The 24955-nt window shown below is 34.3% G+C and overlaps 1 protein-coding gene across 1 annotated transcript; it reads left to right on the top strand.

Annotated features, from left to right (window-relative positions):
• Positions 1-10257: 10257 nt before the first annotated feature.
• LOC140894491 (uncharacterized) lies at positions 10258-16979 on the top strand. Its single transcript, XM_073302991.1, has 20 exons — positions 10258-10403; positions 10840-10913; positions 12174-12266; positions 12395-12451; positions 12568-12638; positions 12767-12866; positions 13042-13112; positions 13189-13289; positions 13386-13489; positions 13580-13633; positions 13795-13850; positions 13995-14033; positions 14123-14267; positions 14361-14542; positions 14642-14709; positions 14828-14900; positions 15008-15069; positions 15144-16074; positions 16153-16443; positions 16536-16979. Exons 2-20 carry the CDS (start codon positions 10842-10844, stop codon positions 16801-16803), a joined length of 2838 nt encoding a protein of 945 aa, XP_073159092.1. The 5' UTR covers positions 10258-10403; positions 10840-10841; the 3' UTR covers positions 16804-16979.
• Positions 16980-24955: the final 7976 nt, after the last annotated feature.

Genomic DNA, 24955 nt, shown 5'->3' with positions numbered 1-24955 from the left:
CAGAGTCATCACGATCAGTGGCTCAACCCGCGAGACAAGCCTCCTCTGTCCATTCCTTTCAACCATCACCACCTCAGCAACAGTCGAGGCCAGGAGGAAGTCAGGTAGGCAGTCAGCCACAGAGACAGCAGGCTCATGTTTATGCATTGACGTAGGAGCAGGCACAGGGAGCACCGGATGACGTGATTGTAGGTAACTGTTCTCTTTATGGTTATCCTGCATATGTATTGATAGATACAGGTGCATCCCATACGTTTATATCTGCCAAATTTGTTGCATTGCATGCTTTGCCTGTTGAAACATTACCTGTTGTAGTATCTATTTCTTCTCCTTTGGGGAGGGGTCTTATATCGATTCAGATAGTTAAGAATTGTATACTACAGTATGATGGTAATGAAATTGAGATAGATTGCTTCGTACTTGGTATGTCTGATTTCGACTGTATTATTGGGATTGATATGCTGAACAAGTACAGAGCTACCGTAGACTGTTTCCAGAAGATAGTGAGATTCAGACCTGAAATGGCTGGAGAATGGAAATTCTATAGTAAGGGTTCACGTGATAGGATTCCTCTTATTTCTGTATTATCTATGACCCAACTTTTGCAGAAAGGAGCAGAGGGATTTCTTGTTTATGCAGTTGATGTGTTGAAACTAGCCCGAACCTGGCTGATTTGCCAGTGGTTAGTGAATTTGCGGACGTTTTCCCTGATGAGATTCCAGGATTACCTCCGTATCGAGAGATTGATTTCAGCATAGAACTGATGCCAAGAACTGCACCGATTTCGAAAGCACCTTATCGAATGGCACCAGTTGAACTGAAAGAATTGAAGGAACAGTTAGAAGATTTACTGGCCAAGGGATACATTCGACCCAGTGTTTCTCCTTGGGGAGCTCCAGTACTATTTGTCAGAAAGAAAGACGGTTCAATGAGATACCGACAACTGAACAAGGCTACGGTAAAGAACAAATACCCTTTGCCTCGTATTGATGATTTATTTGATCAGTTGCAGGGTTCTTTTGTGTATTCCAAGATCGATCTGAGATCTGGATACCATCAGCTGAGAGTTAGAGATTCTGATATTCCTAAGACTGCGTTCAGAACCAGGTATGGCCATTATGAGTTCATAGTTATGCCGTTTGGTTTGACGAATGCTCCAGCTGTGTTTATGGCTTTGATGAACCGTGTATTTCAGAAGTATCTCGATGATTTTGTGATTATCTTTATTGATGATATTCTGATATATTCAAAGAATCTGATTGATCATGCTGAACATCTGAGAACAGTATTGAAAACTTTAAGAGCCGAAAAACTGTATGCTAAACTGTCGAAATGCGAGTTTTGGCTGAAACAGGTTGTCTTTCTTGGACATATTATATCTGGAAATGGTATTTCTGTGGATCCAAGTAAATTCGAAGCAGTGATCAGTTGGTCGAGACCGACATCTGTTCCTGAGATCCGGAGTTTTATGGGATTGGCTGGGTATTATCGTCGATTTATTAAAGATTTTTCCAGTATTGCAAAGCCGATTACTCAGTTGACTCAGAAGAATACTCCATTTGTCTGGTCTGATGCTTGTGAATCCAGTTTTCTGGAATTGAAGAAACGATTGACCAGTGCACCAGTCTTGACGATCCCTTCAGGTACTGGTGGTTTCACTGTTTATTGTGATGCATCTCACCGAGGTTTAGGTTGTATTTTAATGCAGCGAGGTCATGTTATTGCTTATGCCTCGAGACAATTGAAGACTCACGAAACCAGATATCCGATTCATGATCTTGAATTGGCCGCCATTGTATTTGCTTTGAAAATTTGGCGACATTATCTGTACGGGGAACAGTTTGAGATCTATTCGGATCACAAGAGTCTGAAATATCCGTTTTCTCAGTCAGAATTGAATATGAGACAGCGGAGATGGCTTGATTTGTTGAAAGATTTTGACTGCGAGATTAAATATTATCCAGGAAAATCGAATGCAGCAGCTGATGCATTGAGTCGAAAGGTATGTTCTTTATCCTTATCGACGATTGGTGTATTGAATTTGATTGAAAATTGCTGTTTATCTGGATTAGTATTTGATACAAATTATCAGCCATTACGACTCTATCAAATGCAAGTTGAACCAGCTTTATTGGTAAGAATTCGAGATGCTCAGAAACTTGATCAGAATGTGCAAAACTCGATTGAGAAAGTTCGATCAGGGCATGTATCTGAATATCGGGTTCAAGATGATCTTCTATACGTTCACAATCGCCTTGTAGTGCCTGATATTTTTGATGTACGTCAACAACTACTGGAAGAGGCGCATTGTAGTCGTTACAGTATTCATCCTGGTGGTAGGAAGATGTATAACGATCTGAAAGCTCATTATTGGTGGAAGCAAATGAAGACTGATATCACTGATTTTGTAGCTCGATGTTTGAATTGCCAACAGGTGAAGGCTGAGAGAAAGAGACCGCCTGGTTTGTTACAGAGTTTGTCTGTACCTGAATGGAAATGAGATCATATTTCCATGGATTTTGTGACTAGATTACCTCGATCTTCTAGAGGTTATGATGCTATCTGGGTGATTATTGACAGATTGACGAAATCAGCGTGTTTTTTCCATATCGTATGACGTATAGACACGACCAGATGACAAAGATTTATATCCGTGAAGTTGTCAGATTGCACGGAGTGCCGAAATCTATTGTATCAGATCATGATCCTCGATTCACATCACATTTCTGGCATAGTTTGCAGAACGCTTTGGGTACTCAGTTACATTTGAGCACAGCTTATCATCCACAGACTGACGGACAGTCTGAGCGTACGATTCAGACATTGGAGGACATGTTGAGAGCTGTAGTGCTTGATTTTGGCACTAGTTGGCAAGAACACTAGGTCTTTGTGAATTCTCGTACAACAATAGCTATCAATCGAGTATAGGAATGACTCCTTTTGAAGTTATACGAAAGAAAATGTCGATCTCCTTTGTACTGGGATGATATTTCTGAAGTACCTGATACTGGTCCTGATATGATACGTAATATGAATGACCAGGTGAATCTTATTCAGAAACGAATGAATACAGCTCAAGATAGACAGACGAAATATGCTAACATTCGACGTCGACCATTGTCTTTTGAATAGGGGGATCGTGTATTTTTGAAAATTTTTCCGTTCAGAGGCACTGTCAGATTTGGCAAACGAGGAAAGTTGTCTCCACGCTACATCGGTCCTTATGAAATTCTGGAGAAAATAGGTAATCTCGCCTATCGATTAGCTCTTCCTCCATCGTTATTTGGAATACATGATGTCTTTCATGTATCGATGCTTCGAAAATATCTTGCTGATGAATCTCATGTGCTTCAATCTGATGAGGCTGAACTCGACGAGACTTTGAGTTATTTTGAAAAGCCAATTCAGATTCTTGATCGAAAAGAGAAGCAACTACGAACGAAGACTATTCCACTTGTGAAAGTCCAGTGGAGTCGTCATGGTATTGAAGAAGCGACTTGGGAGACTGAATCTGATATGAAGCAAAGATTTCCTGAGATATTTCATTGATGTGAGTCTTCTTTAGTTTTCTGTTATCTGATAGTTGATATATGATCTGTTAATATTACTTCAGATTTCGAGGACGAAATCGTGTCTTAGTGGGGGAGAATTGTAACGCCCAGAATTATTTAATTTTGATCCGAGAATCTTTAATTTGGGAATATTTAGAGTTTTGATTTAAATTCTAATATTCTTAAATTATTTAGGATTGAAATTGAATAAATTGAGAAGCTGAGGACTAAATTGCAATTTTTGAATAGTTGAGGGACTAAAGTGCAATTTTTAATGAATTTATCAGAAATGAAAAGGGTGATTAGGCATGCACGTGTATTCCCTCAGATTATTCAGAAATCCAAGCCAAGAAATCAAGAGGAAGAAACAGAGAAGTTTTCTAGTTTCAATCTTCATCTTCAAATTCATATATCTTGAGCTACGGATATCCGATTTCGATTCCGAAAGATGTTTTGGAATCCTCGCAAGACGACCTTCGATTTGATGTAAGTTTCTTATTTGATTATCAAGGTTTGAGAAGTCGTTGACAGAGATCAGATGTTGATATAAAAGTGTGGTTGTTAACCTTCTACCTTTGATAATCTTGAAGTTGAGTTGAAGATTGATTTGTATATCATGTTCTTATGAATTCCAGCTATGATTCGATTGAATAACTATTGATATGTTGAGGATTATGCTGGTTTTGAATTGTATATAGCTGATGTTGTTATTGATATGTTCGGAATCGCCGAAGTAATACCGATATGCCGTCGAACTCTTGATTTGAAGTGATTTGCTATTGTTTTTGGATTCTGAAGTTGCTGAACTATTGACTGATGATTCCTTGATTGTTATGCTATTGTTTCAGTGCATAAATAAAGTATATAAATTCAAGAAGTCGACTCCGAAATCGATAGAAGAAGGAACAAGGTTTGAGACTATTCTACATTCAAGTTGTATGGTTTTGAGCATAATTGAGTCAAGGCTTATATTGGTCATCTTGTACAGCTTTGAACAGTTAGAAGACATCCTACACTTCACATTTGAAAGGTAAAAGTGGACTATTATTTGATTGGGAATACAACTCGAGATGGTTTGTATCGAGTTCCCCTAAATCACATACTTGTTTGATTATTTGCTCTTATGTGTTTTACTTTGAGTTATTGAATAAGGGTTGATATAATGAATGCCTTGATGATGATATATAAGTTGCATTCATCTTGAAGACTTATTCCTTGATTTTGAAATGAACGGAAACGTTCGAATAGACGATTTGAGGAATTGTATATGTATGGCCTGGGTGGTTGTTTTAGCCTAGCGTCTGATTTGCATATATGATTGCTTCGAAGTCTAGAGAAGAAAGATAAGTAACCCCACCTCGAGCGGGAGAGTCGGTGGATTAGTTATGATATCTACTTCTCGGGATCCCAACCGACGAATGACGAAATGAACCTTGTTTTGAAAACATGCATTGTATTTACCTTTATATCATGATCTTGATATATGTTTGTTATGCATGTTTAGTCGCTTTTACTGGGAAATCTATTTCTCACCGGAGTTATCCGGCTATTTGTTGTGTTGTATGTGTCATGACGATAGGCGGAAGTGGATCCGGGCAAAAGCGGAATTGAAGAACAAGAGAGGAGAGATTAGCGTGATGATCCGGTATAGAAATGAAGTTGCTGTCTTATATGTTGAGAATATGAGTTGAGGCTTTGAATTAGTAGACTTGAACTTTAGTTAAAGTGTTGATAGTTGATCTTGTACAAACACTTGAAATGGATGTTCTACTCTTGCCTTGAGTTGTTAATGTATATATATATGTTGTTGACTTGATATGATTTCTATACCATGATGATGCTTTTGGGAGTTGATACAACATGTTTAGAACTTGATTCTTACTTTGTGCATGTTTTAGTAGATCAAAGGTTCAAGTTTGACAGCAAGTTTTAGAGCTGGTTTTGAGCTGCGTTTTGTGGGCAGGAAACTGCCCAGGGCCGCGCCCGAGCTGCAGAAAACAGCAGCCCGAGCGCAGCCAGGGCAGTTGGCTACTGTTTTGACACCAACAGGGTGCGCCCGAGCGGCGCATTTCAGCCGCTCGAGCGCAGCCCATTAAAAAAAAAAAAATTCCAGCTTTGAATGTTTGGTGTTTGCTTATCTTTAATTCATGATCTTGGATTAATTTTGTGAATTTGAGAGATTAAGAACCGGGTTGTCACATTCTTCAAATGAAGATGGTTTAATTTTGTTTATATGTTGTCAATTTATATATTTATCTTTGATATATAGGTACGAGTTGAATCAGAAGAAAGTATTTAAAAAGTGAATTATTTAACTTGATAAAGCTCCATTACTATTTTATTTACGAGTTGGTCTAGCCTCATTATCATCTCATTTTGTTGCAACGCACGACCACACAACACAAGTAAATAGTCGCAACATTTTCCTATTGAAAGCTTTTCTTTGTGGAGATGTAAAAATAACAATGAGGTTTAACCAAAATTTCCCCGTGAATAATACATGATCACAACATATTTGAGAGGATATTGAACATTGGACTGCACATAAGATTGCATTAATAAAATTTGTTAACACGAAACATCCAACGAATCATGATACTGAACTGGATCCATAAACAAAAGTTAATGTTGACAATCAGGTCAAATCTCTTGTAACACCATAAAAAAACTAATTCATTGGTACCATTACGACAAAACCAAAAGTATAATTTTCTTTTCTCTTCCAACCATCGTCATTCAACTAAAATGAACTAGAAATAACACTTCTTTAATATAAATAAACCATACCCGAATAAATTAATAGCGACCGACCCGAACTCGACTAACCCGATCAACCCAAACCTACATGATTTATATTTGTATGTTTGAAGTCAAACTAATTTTATTTACGGAGTCAATTAACATAACAATTAATTATGTTATAACATGATGAGAAGCAAGCAGATGAAGTACGCAGCACCAAGTATTGTAATTTATAAACGTTTGGAGAGTAGACCAAAACTTAGGATAAAGGAATACAACTTCAAGTTTTTAATTAAGTTGGACTCCACAATTAATTTATAAGGATGAAATGACACTAAAAACTCCCGAAGAAATGCTGAATTTAACAATTTCATGATGATGTCTCAATAGGATGAAACCTTATAATTACACAAAGTTTTATGTTCAACAATAGTATTAGCTTTAACTTTGAAACTTAGCACAGAATGAAGCACCATATTTTTTCAGGGTGAAGCTTGGTTTTCTCCAGTTTCCCCTCCATATAGTGCCATTCTTACCACCTGGAAGATAACTGCAAAGCCCAAGAAAATGAAATTAATCATCGGCGTTAACATATAACAATTAATGTACTTGTAACACAATTTTTTGTCATTAGTTCAACTAAAATGAACTAGAAATAACACTTCTTTAATATAAATAAATAAATACATACATATATATATATATATATATATATATATATAATCTGATATTCGATCAGATATGTGTATACGAGTCGGATATGAGTAGGCTATTACTATATCCGCATTCATTCCTAAATTCTAAAATCCCCATACTCGGTTACCTATTTATTTAATCCGATCCAAAAATTATTTCATACTCTCGTCCATTTGGGTCGGATATCGAATTCTTCATCGGTTCCGAGAAAATTACCATCCTTATACGTGAAATTGTTTCACAAGAATTTTTGTATTTTAAAATACATCGTCTACTTTATTTTCCAAATGACTATCTACCATGATGGCCATTAAATGATAACATTAATTTTGATTTTTTCCCCCTAGCACGTGATGTTTGAACCCATTTTCGGGTTAGTCTATGCTACACCGGGAATGTTTCTTCCCATATTTTAATATCATTAGATCACGTGAGACCCATATATTTTTATGAAAATTAAAATATGTCTTGATGATCCAATGGTTGATATTTGACCACATCATGGGAGGATAAGTACTCCAGGTGTAGCATAGAATAATCCTACATCTTCACACATTCACATGCATTTTTTTTTATTTTCCTCTTTCGAGGTTTTGATTGCTTATTCTATTATGTTTTTTGGATAAAAAAGAAGGATAATGCTATGTGTACATAGAGTCTTATATAGCTGGTTACATGCCCTATAAATTAAGAAATTATATCAAAATTCTTTTAAAATATCCTTTTTTTCAATTGTTTGTCTTGCTAAAAACAATTAACGAAAATATTATTATTTTTTTATTATTTATTGTGCAGTTTTAGGGGTGTCAAAATTGAACCCGATCCGAGTTAACCAGAAAATTATCGGATTGCGGTTGAGGTTTTTGGGTTCGGGTTGGACCCAAAATATTTGATTTATTTTATTTTTAACAAAGTAATTAAATACACATAATGATAATCAATATATTTTGAATTAAATACATAATAACAAAATCTCACGCTCTATATAATTTAAATTTGAAATTTTAATTGTACGAAATTTAAAATATAATTACTACACAAAATAAAAATTATTTTTAAATATCAATGTTTTATAAATTAATTATTACATGTTGAAAATATATGATACACTATACAATAATTTGTTTTTCAAACATACAATATATAAAAATATAGTAAATATTTCTTAATTCTATAAATAAGTACAAAAACTTTTTAAAAATTTCTCAAACCATACCCGAATAAATCAATAGAGACCGACCCGAACTCGACTAACCCGATCAACCCAAACCTACATGATTTATTTATTATTTTTATTTTTAACAAAATATTAATTATTACACATAATAATATTAAATATATTTTAATATAAATACATAATAATCAAATCTCGTTTATATATGATTTAAATTTTATAGTTTAATTTTAAAATTTTTAAAATATATTTACTAAAAAAATAAATAATTATTATTTTTGTTGAACTCAGTAAAAAATTATATATTTTTTCATAATTATTTTTTAAAATTTTATAAAATAATGGCTTTTGTTGAACTCAATAAAATTAATTCTATAAGTAAGTAATAAAAAAATAATATTTTAGTGAAATTTTTTTTGAGAAGATAAAGAATTGTAGTTTGAAAAGAAAGATATTTTAAAAGAATTTTGATATACTTTCCTAATTTATAGGACGTGTAACCCTTTATGTAAGACTTTATAAACATATAACATTATCCTTGTTAATCATGTACCTTTTTAGTATGGATAATGCTACATGTACACGGAGTGTTATACGTTGGATTACGCAATGCACTTGAAATTACATGATTATCCCTGCACTTTATTTGAAAAAAATCTTTCAAAAATGCATGTAGGATAATCATGTAATTTCAAATGCATTGTGTAAACCAATGTGTAACACTCTATGTGCATGTAGCATTACCTTTTAGTATTCTATCATACTCAAACTCTTATAACGTTATAGGACCACCATTTTGCACTTTTATATTTGCGTTTGGTTTGATTTGAACCCTGATTTTAACATATTTAATTTGTGGTTCAAAGAATGATCGATCCCGACATTAAAACGAATGATTGCTTTATTTATATTTGATTTTTAGATTCTGAATTGCTTAATGCTTAATATGGCACTTACTTGTATCCCAACTCTTTTCGAATGTTTGTGTATATCATATATATCAAACAAATAATTTAATTTTAACCAAACACATTATATTTGTTACGTAACGTAGTTAGTACCAGTCAATTCAAATCACAAGATAAATACACAAAAACAAAATATATATATCTAGTTTGACACATGTTTAAATTTCCACCACACTTTTAGCATCCAAGCATCAACTATTTTTCGCATATATAAATAAATAAAATTATGTATAAGACATACAAGTGACTCATAAATTTAATTTCTATTCTTCTAAAAAAAATTACTTTATATTATTATTGAATATATATATAATATTATTTTGTTCCCTCTACAACTATTTAGTATTTAATTTGTTTGATTTTAATTTATTGATTGATGCATAAGATCACCAATAATAAAGTTCAAAGCTTTGAATGCCGCAATGCTGACCGGCTCTCTTCTCATATCCCAAGCCCAACAATTTGGAATAGAATTAAAAGGATGTAATAATACTCGATTAATTTTGTCCTTGTCAAAATTCAAAGTCGTTATTATTAAAATCGATATCGACGAAATTATTAAACCTGAAACGCAACATTTTCCTTTCTGTCCTTTCCTCCAAACTTTGACGTGGGTGACCCTAAGCCTAGCATTTTCTTTTTACAGAAATTTTGGTCTGACCTTTTCAATTCTGTTGTCTATACAATAATTAATTAACTACTCTCAATGTGTTTTAATTAAGATGCTATGAAACGCTAAGTATTTTTTTATACTATAAATTATTGTAATTATATTCACAACTAATAAAAAAAAAAGAAGATATTTTATGCACTGAAGTCGACCATATATGGATAATATATTTTAAGACGATGTTATAAGACATCACCAGCTTAGAACATACCATTACCATGATAGTAAGATGGTTAAAATAGAAATAAAATGTATTTTTAACATGATGTTTTACAGATGGATGTTTTACTTAGTTGACGTAGTTTACATATTATTGTGTTAGTTCACGGGTTCACCCAGTATACAAGAATATATTTATGAAGTCAAGAAAATAATTTTAATAGAAAATAAATTCCAAGCTATCTTGTGAAAATGCAATATTTAATTAGTATCCTTTTCAACGAAGACTCGAACGCACTCGTAGTTTTACTATTCCACCAGCCAAAATTAAGAATAAAATAAGCCTGAAACTGGAGTTTCCTTTTATTGATATATAAAACTCCCCCCATAACTGGTGATCTGCAACGCAATCCCACAGATCCATCTCCAATATATCAACCCAGGTTTGCTTCCTGCATCTTCATCGATCCTTAATTAATCTGCTCCCCCTTTTCGATCGTTAATTAATTAATAATTGAGCTTCAGCTTAATTACTTTTGCCGCAATACACACACAAATTGTATATACAAATGATGAATTACCGATACTGCACTTCACATGCATACATATGTGTATGCACTTCCATACTCGCGATCATCATCACAACAGGGAAAGTAGTTGGAATAGTTGAATTTGGATTTAGAATTTTGATATTCGCTTTTTTAGAGAAACTGTAGGAAATATTTTTCAACTTCTCCACCAGAAAATTTCAAAATTTTGCAAAACAGAAACTGAAAAATAATTCCTAGAAACTCTCCGAATACGTGTGCAAGATCATTAAGAATATCTGGCGACGATCGAGATTAACTGACTCTGTGTCTGATTGGATTTTCCCAACAGGGATGGAGATTAATGGTTCTGCAGGTAGTTTCGGAGCAGAGAAGGAATTTCATTCAGATTCCCCACAAAAAAAGGTAACGATTCCAAACACCAGCTTTCATTAATTTTATGTTCTAGCCCGTTTGGATTTTGTAGAGATTTTTTAAAATAAATGTTTTTAAAAGCTACAATTTTTTGTTTTTAAAAAAGCTCTAATTTTGATTCAAAAAAGTGCTTATTTAAGCACTTTTTTGGTCAACCAAACTCATATTAACTAAAAAACATTTTAAAAAATATTTTTTTGGCCTGACTTTTAAAACCAAACGAGGCCTGCTTTAGAGATCGAAGCCGGTGCCATTGCTGGACGTCGTTGACTGCCAATTAATTACTTTAATAATCAACGTTTTCGCTTAATTAATTATTTAATTAATATATTCCATCTTGTCGGCCCCTCAATTATGTGAGCCTGTTGTTCTTACGGTCCCCACCAGGCACCAACGCCTAATTTTATTCTTGGATTGAATGGATTGAACACACGTATATGTTTGTTTTGATCAGAGCAACTATGTAAATATCGATCGACGTACAAAATGTCACATTTGTTTTCATACTCGGTTGTTGTTTCGAGAGTTCAAATTAATTTTAATTATTAGGAATTTTAATAAATAAATTATAAAGTTGATATTATTTGAAATTCATATTTTGTTAGTATAACTACTTTTGGTATCTTGATGTAACATTATGCAATTTTCAAAATTTTTAAATTTTAAATAATTTTTAATTCGAAATCTATACTTCTAAATTTTTAAATGATTATATCTCTCTTAATAAAGAAAATAATGTTAAAAATTTTAATTTGAAAATAACAAAAAATATCATATTTAAATAATCATTTTAACTTTACAAACACACAACGCTAATACAGAAGTGCATAATATTAATAAAAAATTTAATATCAAAATAATTTTAAAACTCTATAACATAATACCCCCACGTGTCAATGCCCATAACACAATTTAGTAATACATGCACGTGGTTATCCGACCCATCTATACTATTAATAAAAATAGAGCGATAAATAGTAAGAATTTTGCAAAGGTTTTTTCTAATATACCAATAACTCTTTAGTTAGTTTTTTTGTTTTCCAAAATTTGATTTACTTTTTTGTTTTTTACAAATGTTCTTCTTTTATAATACATAAATTTACTCTAATAAAACAAAAATAATTTGTTCTCTAATTTAAAAAGCCAAAAACAGTAGATAACAATAGAGAAACACACAGTACTTCTAAATTTTTTTTTATTGCTCTTGATGCTTATATTATATGCACGTGCCTCTTATAATTTGAATCCAAGGTTGTTCCACCATCGAGCTGGAAGCGTAAACTCAGTTGCAATGCCCCTCTCGCTCCTGAGTTCTCTTTCAAAATCGGAGAAATTTTGCATCTGGTAATGAATCTTCCTAGCTAGCTTCCAGAGTTTCTGAAGATACTGAGATTGCTTATTTTTTCCTCATTCAGCCGTGTCTTGTGCTCTCATTTTTTGTTTTTTGTTTTCTTTGCTTTGATGAAATAAAGCTTCCACTGGGCATGCGGTTGTTTCGGCATATAAAGGAAGAAGCTGACAAGGGAGCTGTAATGTCCTTCATCCAATTTTATAATCTTGTTGCTATACTGTAGTACTGGACATGTAATTTTGAGCTCTTAGTTTTGTTTCATCCATAACATCAAATTTTATCTTTCCCGGGCAGCCAACGATCTCTGATCCCAATCATAAGCGACTCAACACTAGTTACCATGGCATTCCCTTGGGTGGTATTGGGTAATGAGAGTTCATTCTTGTGTTGTCGTTTCTGCACGAACTTCAATTGTCGACGTTTTTACCGAGTATTTCAAGCCAATTCAGGCACTATCATCATGGTTACATTTCATTATTCGTTCACTTTTCAGTTGTGGAAGCATTGGAAGAAGTTTCAAAGGGGAGTTCCAACGGTTTCAAGTCTTCCCTAGGACATGCGAAGATACCCCTGTTCTCGCAAACCAGTTTTCGGTGTGTATTTTAACATGATGTTTCAAACCTGCTGTCTTACAGACTTCTAACTCGAGCATTAATTTACACGGCAACATACAATGGAACTTGGGAAAAAAAACAAAAATTCCAACTATTCTGTTTGTTTCAGTGGAGATGCCAAAATGTGTTTAGTTTACTACTTTTGTGTTTGCAGGTTTTTGTTTCACGTCCCAATGGAGGCACATCCTCCACAGTTTTGTGCCCCAGAAGTTCAAAAACCGTCGAGTAAGCAACAAATTATGCACCCAGGAAATGTTTGGCACCAACTAGAAATTTGGACTGATAATAACTGAACATGCAGAAACAAAAGAGGAACAGGCATTGGCTCTTGGGATTGGAACCTTGATGGTGAGAAATGCACTTACCACGGTTTATATCCAAGAGCTTGGACGGAATATGACGGTATATTGAATTCATAATCACACTTGTTTGGTTGTTATTGAAGATCGATAGTTTTGATATAAGTTTCCCTTTCATTGCACCAACACCATTCTACAGGTTTACCTGATCCAGAAATCAGCATTGTATGTCGTCAGATTTCTCCGTTTATTCCACATAATTACAAAGAGAGCAGCTTCCCTGTAGCTGTTTTCACATTTATGGTAGGTGTCCTAAATAGCAAGCTCTTTTCATCCTAGAGGGGAGTTCTTCGGCATGATTCTTGACTATCATATGTCCTACAACATTTGCAGCTCACCAACTCAGGGAAGACTGCTGCTGATGCGACGGTGCTTTTTACGTGGGAGGTAAATATTAATCTAAACTTCTCAATAATCTCAACTCTTGTGGAACTAGCATTAGCATTTACAAACTTCACAAGATAGTTACTTTGCAACGCTGGAAAAATACCATCTTCAACATAAATTTCATATGAAACTTCACCTAGCACATATTGTCCGCTGTACAGAACTCTGCTGGTGGAACTTCAGGATCTACTGGTAATCATCATAACAAAAGGACAGAGTATGGATTCATGAACTTCATTTCTCATTTTCTACGGCACTTGTAGATTTTGTTAAAATATTAAATAACAGTTTCCGAGAAAACTTGAAAGTACATGGAATTGATATAATATAATCTAAACTTAACTTTTACAATTTCTTGTAGGATGGAAGGTGGTGTACATAGCGTGCTTCTGCATCACAGGTAAGCCTTGCGCAAATCTATCATCATCGTCGATTTTTCTGCCGTAATGCTTCATATATAATCCATTAAACTTACATGCGAATGTGTAGTCCTACAAATGGCAACCCTTCTGTGACTTATGCCATAGCTGCTCAAGAGACGGATGAGGTTCATGTATCAGAATGTCCTTGCTTTGTGATATCTGGAAAGTCCAAAATGATAAATGCAAAAGATATGTGGAATGAAATTAAAGAGGTGAGTTGGTTGACCCTTTATGCCATGATCAATTTAGTTGTTTATGTCGTATCAGATATCAACATTCATAAAATGCTTATTCTTTACTTACAGCATAGGTCATTTGACGCCCTTAAACATGATGACAAGCCTCTGCCTTCAGAGCCAGGGTCATCTATAGGAGCTGCTATAGCCGCGTCTGTTACCATTCCTTCTGGATCCACTCGCACCGTGACTTTTTCACTAGCGTGGGACAGTCCTGAAGTAAGATTTTACAGTGGGAAAACATACCACAGGTAAGTAGAGAAGTAAAGAACTAGAGACTATATTCTCAGATCTTCTAACCAACATGCAGATAATGACTGTATATAACATGCATATCAATGAACTGGCAGGCGCTATACAAAATTTTATGGTACCCAGGGGAACGCTGCAACAAATATTGCACGCGATGCCATATTAGGTAGCATTATAAAATGGTTATATTAAAACTTTGACCTTTTTGGAATAGTAAATGATCTCTGTTATCAGATACTTGTTTTAAACCTCTCTTTAAATGCTTGTGGTTGATATGAAACCAGAACACACAAACTGGGAGCTCAAGATTGAAGAATGGCAAAGGCCAATCCTTGAAGACAAAAGGCTTCCAGAATGGTAACAGTGAAACGAATTCAGTCTTCAGTGCAAATATTTGGTTGTCCTGATTTCTTGTTTATTCTGAACTGAACTGAACTGAACTGAACTGAACTGAATTTTTTTAGGTACCCTTTACTACTTTTCAATGAGCTCTATTACCTTAACGCCGGAGGAACGATCTGGACAGGTTAATATAAACCAGGGTATCTTTCACTGATGTTTGTTTTAATCAAGTCCATAAGCAGTTTTTATTGCTCACAGATGGATCCCTACCAATGCAAAGTATTGCAACTATTGGAGAGCAGAGATTCTCCCTTCATGGGAACAATCCAGTCTCTGATAGAACTCTTGATTTTGCCCATCAGAACGACACCTCTGCAGAAATATTCGAAAGGATGCAAACTGTTTCAGAGAAAATGCACTCTCCAATGTATTCAAATTCAGCTTTTGGACCATTTTTGCTTCAGAATGGAGATGAGAATGTTGGCCAGCTTTTATATCTAGAAGGAATCGAATATCACATGTGGAATACCTATGATGTCCACTTTTATTCATCTTTTGCGCTAATAATGCTATTTCCAGAGCTGGAGCTGAGTATTCAAAGAGATTTTGCAATGGCAGTTATGATGCATGATTCACGTAAAATGCAAGTAATGAGCGACGGTACATTTGTTCCACGAAAAGCTCTTGGTGCCGTTCCTCATGATATTGGGATCAACGACCCATGGTTTGAAGTAAACGCTTACAACTTTTACAACACAGACAGGTGGAAAGATTTGAACTCAAAATTTGTCCTTCAAGTATACAGAGATATGGTTGCCACCGGGGATAAAAGGTTTGCGCGGGCTGTTTGGCCTGCCGTGTTCATGGCAGTAGCTTTCATGGATCAGTTCGATAAAGATGGCGATGGTATGATAGAGAATGAAGGATTCCCTGATCAGACATATGACGCATGGACCGTTACAGGTGTTAGCGCGTATTGTGGTGGTTTATGGGTGGCAGCCCTTCAAGCTGCCTCGGCAATGGCACGTGAACTTGGTGACAATTCATCTGCTGATTACCTATGGTTTAAATTTGAGAAGGCAAAGTCTGCATATGATAAGAAATTGTGGAACGGCTCTTACTTCAACTATGACAGCAGCTCTGCTAAAACCAGCACATCAATTCATGCAGATCAATTGGCGGGTCAATGGTATGTAACTTGAATTTACCATACTTAGTAACTTGTAAGCATTTTCTTTCTGTGAAGCAAGCATAATCTTCATGACAGGTATGCTGGAGCTTGTGGCCTTTCACCCATCGCCGACGAAAAGAAAATAGAAAGTGTGCTCGAAAAAATATATAATTTCAACGTGCTGAAATTCGAGGGAGGGACTAGGGGTGCCATCAATGGGATGCAGGCAAATGGAAAAGTGGACATGTCCGCGATGCAGTCGAGAGAAGTGTGGGCTGGAGTTACTTATTCTCTCGCTGCCACCATGATACAAGAGGATAAGATAGATATGGCATTCAAGATAGCATTTGGCATACACGAAGCTGCCTGGTCTGAAAAGGGGCTCGGGTAAGTTGTTTTGTTTTTAGTCGTTTCCTTAATAGATCATCTGAATTTATGCATATTTTTCAAATGGATTAATTCCGAATGCAAAAACACAGAGTATCTTTCCAAACACCGGAAGCGTGGACTTCAGAAGGCGAGTTTAGATCACTGTCCTACATGCGGCCGCTGGCTGTATGGTCGATGCAGTGGGCCTTATCGAACCCGAAGCCGTGGAAACAAGGAGTCAGATCAGAAAGCTCTTTGGTGCAGCAGCATGCAGGATTTGAGAAGGTGGCACATCTCTTGAAGTTGCCAAAACAAGAGCTTCCTAAGAGTTATATACAGTTGTTCCATGAATTTCTTGTTAGGAAGTCAATAGTATGACCATTTTTTTGGCTCTTCCTTGAGTTCCTTTTGTTTCTTCCAATTCTCACGAGCCTTAGCCAAGAACCTCACGAACCCTTTGAACCATAAAAAATGTGCCTATGTAATCGATTCAATACACGTTGTTTCGGAAACTCTGAGGTAGTTATACCTTATAATTAATACCCTTCTCTCAACCTTCTGAGCAACCACATAACAAAAACATTTTTATTAAATACGTCATTATTCAAATATCACATCATTAAAATATTTCAAACAATTCACAATCAAATATCCCACAAACCAGACATTTGTGTCTCCACAATCATTTTATTAATACTCATTTATTTTTCATTCACATAAAGTAGTTTATCAACTTTATTTTATAAAGACTGATTCGTAAAGAAGAGTAAAATTAATTTTTAAGACTAAATTTATTATAATAAAATATTTAAAAATAATTTTTTTCTTTTTGACAAGAATTTAAAAAATAATTGATCGAACACATAAACAGCAATACAAATATTTTGAAAATTATATTTTAATATTAAAACTTTATATGATAACAATACGAATTGTATTAATATTTACAATTACACTAATTATATTTGTTTTTAAAATTTATACATTCCACTTGACATAATAAATGTCTTCCACAATGGAGGACATTTATTAAGGAGTACATTTCGAGAAACATTTCAAAGTCCAAATATTTCAAAATCCAAATATTCACCGTTGTGGATGTACTTAATATTAGAAATGCCTAGTTTAAGGGTGTGTTTGTAATCACTAAAAAAAGTGATTGTTAGTTTTTGATTTAAAAAAATTATTTTTGTGTGTTTCTTAAACCTAGATTATGTGTTAGCTTATGCTTAACTTAATTGAAATCCAAAAGCTAGTCATGTGGTGATTATGATTCTCCAAAAGTGATTCTAATAAGAAGGTCATTGTTAAAATCACTCTAATCACTTATTTATCAAACACTACCCAACTTTGATTTTTAGATTTTCACATTTGTTTTCAAACACTACCAACTTTTGATTTTTCTTAACTTTTTTATAATCTATAAATTAATTACTTCTACAAAAACACAATCCATTGCAAACATTCCCTAAGTTTATTAGATTGCCATTTGCCTCTATAGTTTATATAGAGTCTAGGATACATATAATCTAGAATCTATGCTAGAAATAATGTAAACTATATATCTAACAATGAGGGCGATTTTGAATATTCTAACAATTCAATAATATAGCTAAAAAAACATACACACACACACAATTCAATAATGATATAATATTAATGTCTCCGGCAAGTGGTATACTGGTACTACGTATTTTTTTTTTGACGTAAGAACTTGCAGGTATTACATGTTTTCTTGGTATATCATTATTCGTTTTGAAAGAAAAAAACGCTACAGACGACAAAGTTTTAGATCCCATCACTTTGTATTTTATTTATTTGCGACCTAGGAAAATAACTAAATAATAAACCTATCGATAACTCATAACTTTTTTTAAAAAATTAATAATAATAATAACAACAACGCCGCATAAAAAAATCGATAGGTGTAGTGAAAATGCCATGTCTACTTTACATAGTGCATGTCCAAGCCTTAAATGACATTTATTTTTATATACTGACATGAAAAACCATTTATTATTCTCTAAAAAAAATTACCAACTCCAAAAAAAAAGAAAAAAAAAACAACTCGAAAAGGGAAAAAGACATTTATTATGCTTTATAACATTATCGTATGACTATTAGATTCACCGTCAAGATTTGCGGATTAAATTTCGTTAAGAGCAAATTGGTGATAAATCCCTAACCTCAAACTTGACATTTCCTTAGCTCCTTATCCATAAGATTCTTTGCAATAGCTCCCTAGGACCATCAAACTTGAATAATTAAATGATAAATTCTTGTACTTGATTTATGCTTATTTATGCTTAAAATCTAAAGACTTTATGCTAAAATATGAAGATTTTGTGCTTAATTATGGTACAAAGAATCATGCGCTAAAATGGTATCAAAGCCTTAGGTTTATTATTCAGACTTTATATTATTCGTTAATTCATATTTTTATTTGTTGAGGAGAAGAATTTTATAAAAAATGACTTCAAACGAAGGTTTGAATCAAGAGGATTTTATTTATATGAAATCCTATAAACAAGTTAATCTATGCACAATAGATTACTTGCAACATGTTGTGATTAATGCTCTCGATTTCAAAGGGGTAAAGAAAGATGATTTATAACTCTCAATTTTTAGAAATTACCTCAGATTTCTCTAAACTCTCCGGAGATCTTAGAGAAATCCAAAAGACGATACAATATTACAGCAATCAGCTGTATGAAATACCTCGGCAGATTGAAGAATTATCCTTAAGAAACAAGAAGAAATTCTTGGGACTCTAAAGGATCTTCAAACTAAAATCATAAATCTAGAACATACTTCTGGTTCTAGTAAAGGAGGAAGGTTACCACTCTCGTTTGGTACTGAACCTTTGTTATATCAGAAAGGTAAAACTAAAATGGTTCATAAACCTTTAACTGATGATGAAATGGTGATTAATCTTATAAAAGCAGCATCAAAGAAAAATACTATCTGATGACTACCTTAGAAAGATTAAATCTCGAGGATCTACAAGATCTTGCGGATTCTTTTGCGAATCTCAAAGTAGTAGATCTAAAAATGAATTCCCCTAAGGGTGAAAAACCAATAGGGAATCCCCCGAGATATGTGGTTAAAACAGAAGAACCACATAGTGAGTTCCATGTTGGAGAAAATTCACATCCAACAGGAACCAGATCAAGAAGGAGTAAGATACCACTCCATCAAACTCCTTACGGGAAAACTGTTTTAGACCCGATACATCCTTATGGGGTTATGTTAAACCTTGATGTTCTGGATTTCAAAAGCAGAGAAGATCTTATAGATGATTGGACGTCAGCTATGAGAATTGCAGCAGGAACACTAGATCTCAATAAAGAAGGATTCATAAAACTTCTAGAAATGAGTCTAATGGGATCCGTTAAGATCGCTTGGGATATAACTATGCCAGAAACTAAGGAATCAATCCTAGCAGGGGAATCCCTCAGCGAGATTGGAGGAAGAATGGTCACCCTATTTAAAGCACAATTCATAGGGGTAGACTATTTCAATAATCAAGATACAGAGAAAAAGAGAAGATATACTCAAGCTCTTTATAGCCTCGAGTTACATGATATATGTTTAGTTGATGAATACATTATGTTATTCACTAAATACAGATTGAATTCGGGAGTCAAGGAAAATGTAGCTATTCAGCTATTTTTCGCAAAAATGTCAAGTCCCTGGAAAGAAATGCTGATTAAAGAATACGTTCCAGGTAATCTTGATACATTGGCAAGACGCGCCTCCTTTTTGAAAGGAAAATTGGCAGAATGGTGTCACATGGCAGCATTACAGAAGAACTACAAGAAAATAAGGGGTATAGATAAACGTACACCTTTATGTTGTAAAGAAAATGATCTTCCAACAATCATTGGAAACAGATCACAGGGATTTAAAAGAAAGAAATTCAGAAATAATCCCTATAATAAAAGAATGAAAAGTTCTTGGAAACCAAGAACATTTTGGTCCAAACAAAAGGCAAGATCCTATAGATCGGGTAGAAGAATTGGACCTACAAGAACATCCCCAGCAACAGGCTCATCACAAAACAGGGGAAGAACACCATCAAGAAAAACTTTCAGAAGAACTCATACAAGAGCAAGTGAAAGTTTCAAGGATTGCAATTGCTGGACATGTGGAGCAAGATGACATATATCTACAAATTGTCCAGAAAACGAGAAAAAAAGAGTTAAACTTTGAAGCAACACCAGATATGGATGATGCGGTCTTCTTTCAATATCTAGTCCAAGTATATCAATTTGAGGATATACCCTCAGATGAAATCATATACGAAAAAGAGATATTGTTTAATCAAGAAGTTTCTGAGGATGCATCAGAATCAGAATCAGAGTAAAGAGTAAGTGTTTCAGCATGAAACACATGAAAGTTTGGCTGGGTTATTTAGTCAAACCACGATATCTCATAATATGGTCCAAAAGATTATGAGAGAAAATCCAACATTACAGAAGTACCAAGGATTTTCGGCAGGACAAGTTGAAAGAGTTTTAGGAAACCTAGGGCTAAGACAAAGAATACATAATTTGATTTATACGGTATTCAGAAGGGAAATGGCGATCCCTATGGAGTTAACCAGTAATCAAATTGAGATGCAGTTAATTCCCTTTGAAGAAATTAGAGAGGAATTACAGAAATCGAAAGCAGAAGTAGCAAAGACAATGTCTTGGATTCATATTGGAGCAATCCAGATTATGATCAAAGCTAATTTTAAAGAGGGAATAGATTCACCCATAGATATCGTAGTATGCGATAAAAGAATGGGGAATATTCAAGATGCGATTTTAGGAACTATCTCGAGAAATTTATGTGCAGAAAAAATTGTGGGAGTTATTTATCCAAGAATAGCCTACAATTTAGCTGACAGAGATTTTAGTCGAGCTTTGACGTTGCATCAAAACTTCAAGGAAAAAAGACTAATGAAGGAAGGTAATAGTTCATATTCTATTACATATCAAATTTCATATGCTCTTTCTAATACTCACCATTCTGAATTATTTATTAGAAATGAGTTCATTGAAATTCCAGAGATCTTTGGGAAAGTTGTTCAAGCAATATACCCGGAAAGAATCGAGTTTCCTTTAATTCAGGAAACATACATTCAAATTCAAGACAGATCGGTTCTATACAGAGACCTTAAAATAGAACCGCGAAGGTTATCATTTCAAGGTGACCGAATGACAAGTCGAAGGTGGGAAAAATCTCCTATTCAGGAAATTTCACCAGAAGAAAAAGAGTTTTCAATAATAGAAAAACTTAGATCTCCAGAAGGATGTAAAGAAGTCAAAATAGTATTCAAAATTACAAGTCACAGGAACCAATTTTCTTGTAACTCGATTTACTATTTAGAACAACAGGTAAAAAGAACTTACCAAGGATTAATAAATGTTGGTGAATTGGAAGTTCAGATTTCGGAGATCCCAGGAAAAGTAATAGATCAACTAATTCTTGTCTTAGAATTTCTGGAAGATCATAAACCATGGAAACACCTTGAAAAAGGAATAGAGTTCATGGAAAAAGAAAAAAACTTGAAGAATTCAATAAGAATCCTGCGAGATGGAGAAACAAGAAAATTGGATAAGGGAAAATCCCTTAATCAGATTCGAAAACTCTGTTCACAAACAGAGGAAGAAGCAACTTTTAAAATTAGTAAGTCATGAACATGATTTACTAGAACGCATTGAAGAAGTAGAAAGGAGTAACCATACTCTACCTTCTGAGGCCTTAGGTCAACTAAAGGTAAATAGTCTTAATCAGATTACTGAGTTACAACACAGTCTGTTAAACATGGGAGCCATTTAGTAATCCCTTTAAAAAATGACAACAAGTCGTTTCTCCATATACATTCTGATAGGGATGTTGTATGAACAATATAAGACTGAATACTTTGCAGCTTATATTGACTCGGGAGCAGGAATTTGTACAGCAAAAAGAGGAGTCTTCCCTGAAGAATGTGAAGAAGAATTGCCAAAAATTGCTGGACGAGATTTCTCTCAAAGAATTTTAATTCTTTGCAAAGGCATAAAGCAAGCAGAGATCCTTATGGGAGAAGCAGGTTAAACACCTTGGTACAAGGTAAAGACACCACCAATCTATTTTCATGATACATGAGCTGATATCCTGTTAGGAAATAACTTCTTACAAATGTTTAAAAAGTACACACAAGACAATGAGTCAGGAAGACTTATGTTCACTACAATTTGTGATCATAAAATTATCGTTCAAAGACTCAAGGTTGTTTTTTATCGATAATTGCCGATAACATTTCGCAGCCAGCGTGGTTGTTGCGTAATTTTGTGCCCGCAAGTGCACGGTGTCAAGTTTTAATATAAAAAATGAGTCCAAGTTGATCCCACGGAGAATGAATAAATGATATTATATCAAATATTTGCAACTAATAAAATCCTAATTCTATGTAGAGCTACGAAAGTGGTTTGATTTTTATAAAACAAAAATTTGCAAGAAACAAAACTAAATAACCACGAGTTCACGAGAGAAAAATTCAATAAGCGAAGAATTCTAGAGGTTCGACTTCACTTGACCATCCACCAGTTTAATTCATAGAGAAATCTATATCATAAATTCTTCTAGTTTACTAACCAAGAATCCCTATTATTTTTTACTACCTCTCTCGAGTGTCAAGCAGAAATTCGTATTCAATAGCAAACTCAATATCTCTATCTAAGTTCAACTATTAAATCCGGTAAATAGCAAAATAATTCTTACAAAGGCTTCAATGGAGTTATAGGCCTCTCGAACTCTATAAACACCAATGATGTATTTTCCTACGGTCCTATTCAAAATCGCCTCTCTGGAGTGCTAGATTTCAAATAAATTTAACAATTCAAGTAATGATCAGTTAATTGAACGCAATCAATTCAGGAAAACACAAATAAACCGAATGAATAATTCTAATATATCAATCAAAATATCAAAAACATGGTTTCAAGTCAAGCTACGTCGTTCCTCTAGACAAAGGAATTAGTTCATAATGAAAATAAAAACCAAACAAAGCATGTTCTTGAACATAATTCAAAAATTAGGAGAAAAAATGAAATAAAAATGAAGGTAGATGATGCTTCTCCGTCTCCGGTAGTCGCTTCGTCCGTCTTCGCGCCAAGAATGCTTCTTCTCCCTTTTCCTTGGTCTTTAGCCGTCTCTAGCCTTCAAAAACTCTGAATACTCTCTAAACCCTCGTATCCCTCAAAAATAAGCTATCAAAACCCTTTTAAATTCGATTAAAGACTTTACATATTTTTGGAGACTGCGCAGCGCTGGAGCGCTACTAATTCGGCGCTTGGGCGCTCAAGTTTCGTATTTTATTTTTCAATGACGGACGTATAGCGCTGGAGCGCTCAAAAGATGGCGCTGGGGCGCTCTGGACATGAATTTACGGGCGCTGGAGCGCTGGAAAACTAGAGCTGGGGCGCTACTTGTTCTTCCATTTCACCATCTGCGCAGCATTTTTGTAAAAATCATAACTTAAGTTCTAGCCGTCGGATCGAGCTGAAATTTTGACAGCAACTTTAAAACATCCTAAATTCAATTTGAACGGTGGAGATCGGATTTAGTGTTGGTAACATTCCCAGTAATTTTCTGACGTTTGCTGTCCTGTAATTCGGCTTTCCGCTTTTTCTTGCTACTTTTCTTCAAATCCTTGTAACTCACAAAAACAACAACAAATACGCATAATATCCACTCGATACATCACAAAATCCAAGTCAAATCATATATAAATTAAGTGCATAAAATGCACTTATCAAATCCCCCCAAACTTAGACTTTTGCTAGTCCCGAGCAAAACAGTAATGAGCAATATAGTCGACCTCTGAATTTTTACATTTCAAGATTCAATACACATGCCCACTAATTTTCTCAAGAGTTCTCGTGTGTGTGTGATTTGCCAATCTCATCTACCCACCTAACTTTCGGTAAAATCATGCAATCCGTAAGCTTCATAAAATCATTAACTCCGCCCTCAAGTTTCAAAATACTCTCAACCAAGTTTAACTTTTACTCACACAGATCAACATGACTTTTTCGGTTAACATTAGGCTCAAGTATAATCAGCAGGAGATAAGCATCCATATATATATCAATGACAAGGACTCATGATGCAAAGCAAAGGGAATTGAATATTTTCAATTTGTGCAGGATTATGAGTAGCTAAAATTTTTTTATTTGCATTGCCAGACATTAGTCTTGGCTTTCTTCTACTCCATACATCTCCATCTTTATGCCTTGTATTTGGACTAGAATTTCAATCCATTTTTTTTTCTTTTCAAGGTCTCCCCTCACCTTACTTTCTCCGCCATTATTTTTCTTTGAACTTTTTAGCTACTCAATTTGTTTTGGATTTTTCATGAATATAGAATGGCTAAAAAAAAACTCAATAGATTCGGAAAAAAAACGCCTAAATCACTTCTGTGATCTTAAAAATCTACCTCAGTTTCAAATAAAAATCACAAGAGTTAAGAATCAAATCCTCTAATCCACATCACAAA

The sequence above is a fragment of the Henckelia pumila genome, chromosome 4, assembly GCF_033568475.1.
Source record: "Henckelia pumila isolate YLH828 chromosome 4, ASM3356847v2, whole genome shotgun sequence".
NCBI lineage: Eukaryota > Viridiplantae > Streptophyta > Magnoliopsida > Lamiales > Gesneriaceae > Henckelia > Henckelia pumila.
The sequence above is the reverse complement of the archived record's forward strand: the minus strand, read 5'-3'. Positions and strand labels throughout refer to the sequence as shown.

Bases quoted from the DNA above. Each gene is read 5' to 3' on its own strand.
- LOC140894491 (XM_073302991.1), top strand. From the start codon at position 10,842: ATGGAGATTAATGGTTCTGCAGGTAGTTTCGGAGCAGAGAAGGAATTT. The intron at 13,634-13,794 runs GTAAATATTAAT...TCCGCTGTACAG, and splicing joins CGGTGCTTTTTACGTGGGAG to AACTCTGCTGGTGGAACTTC. The intron at 14,901-15,007 runs GTAACAGTGAAA...GAATTTTTTTAG, and splicing joins GACAAAAGGCTTCCAGAATG to GTACCCTTTACTACTTTTCA.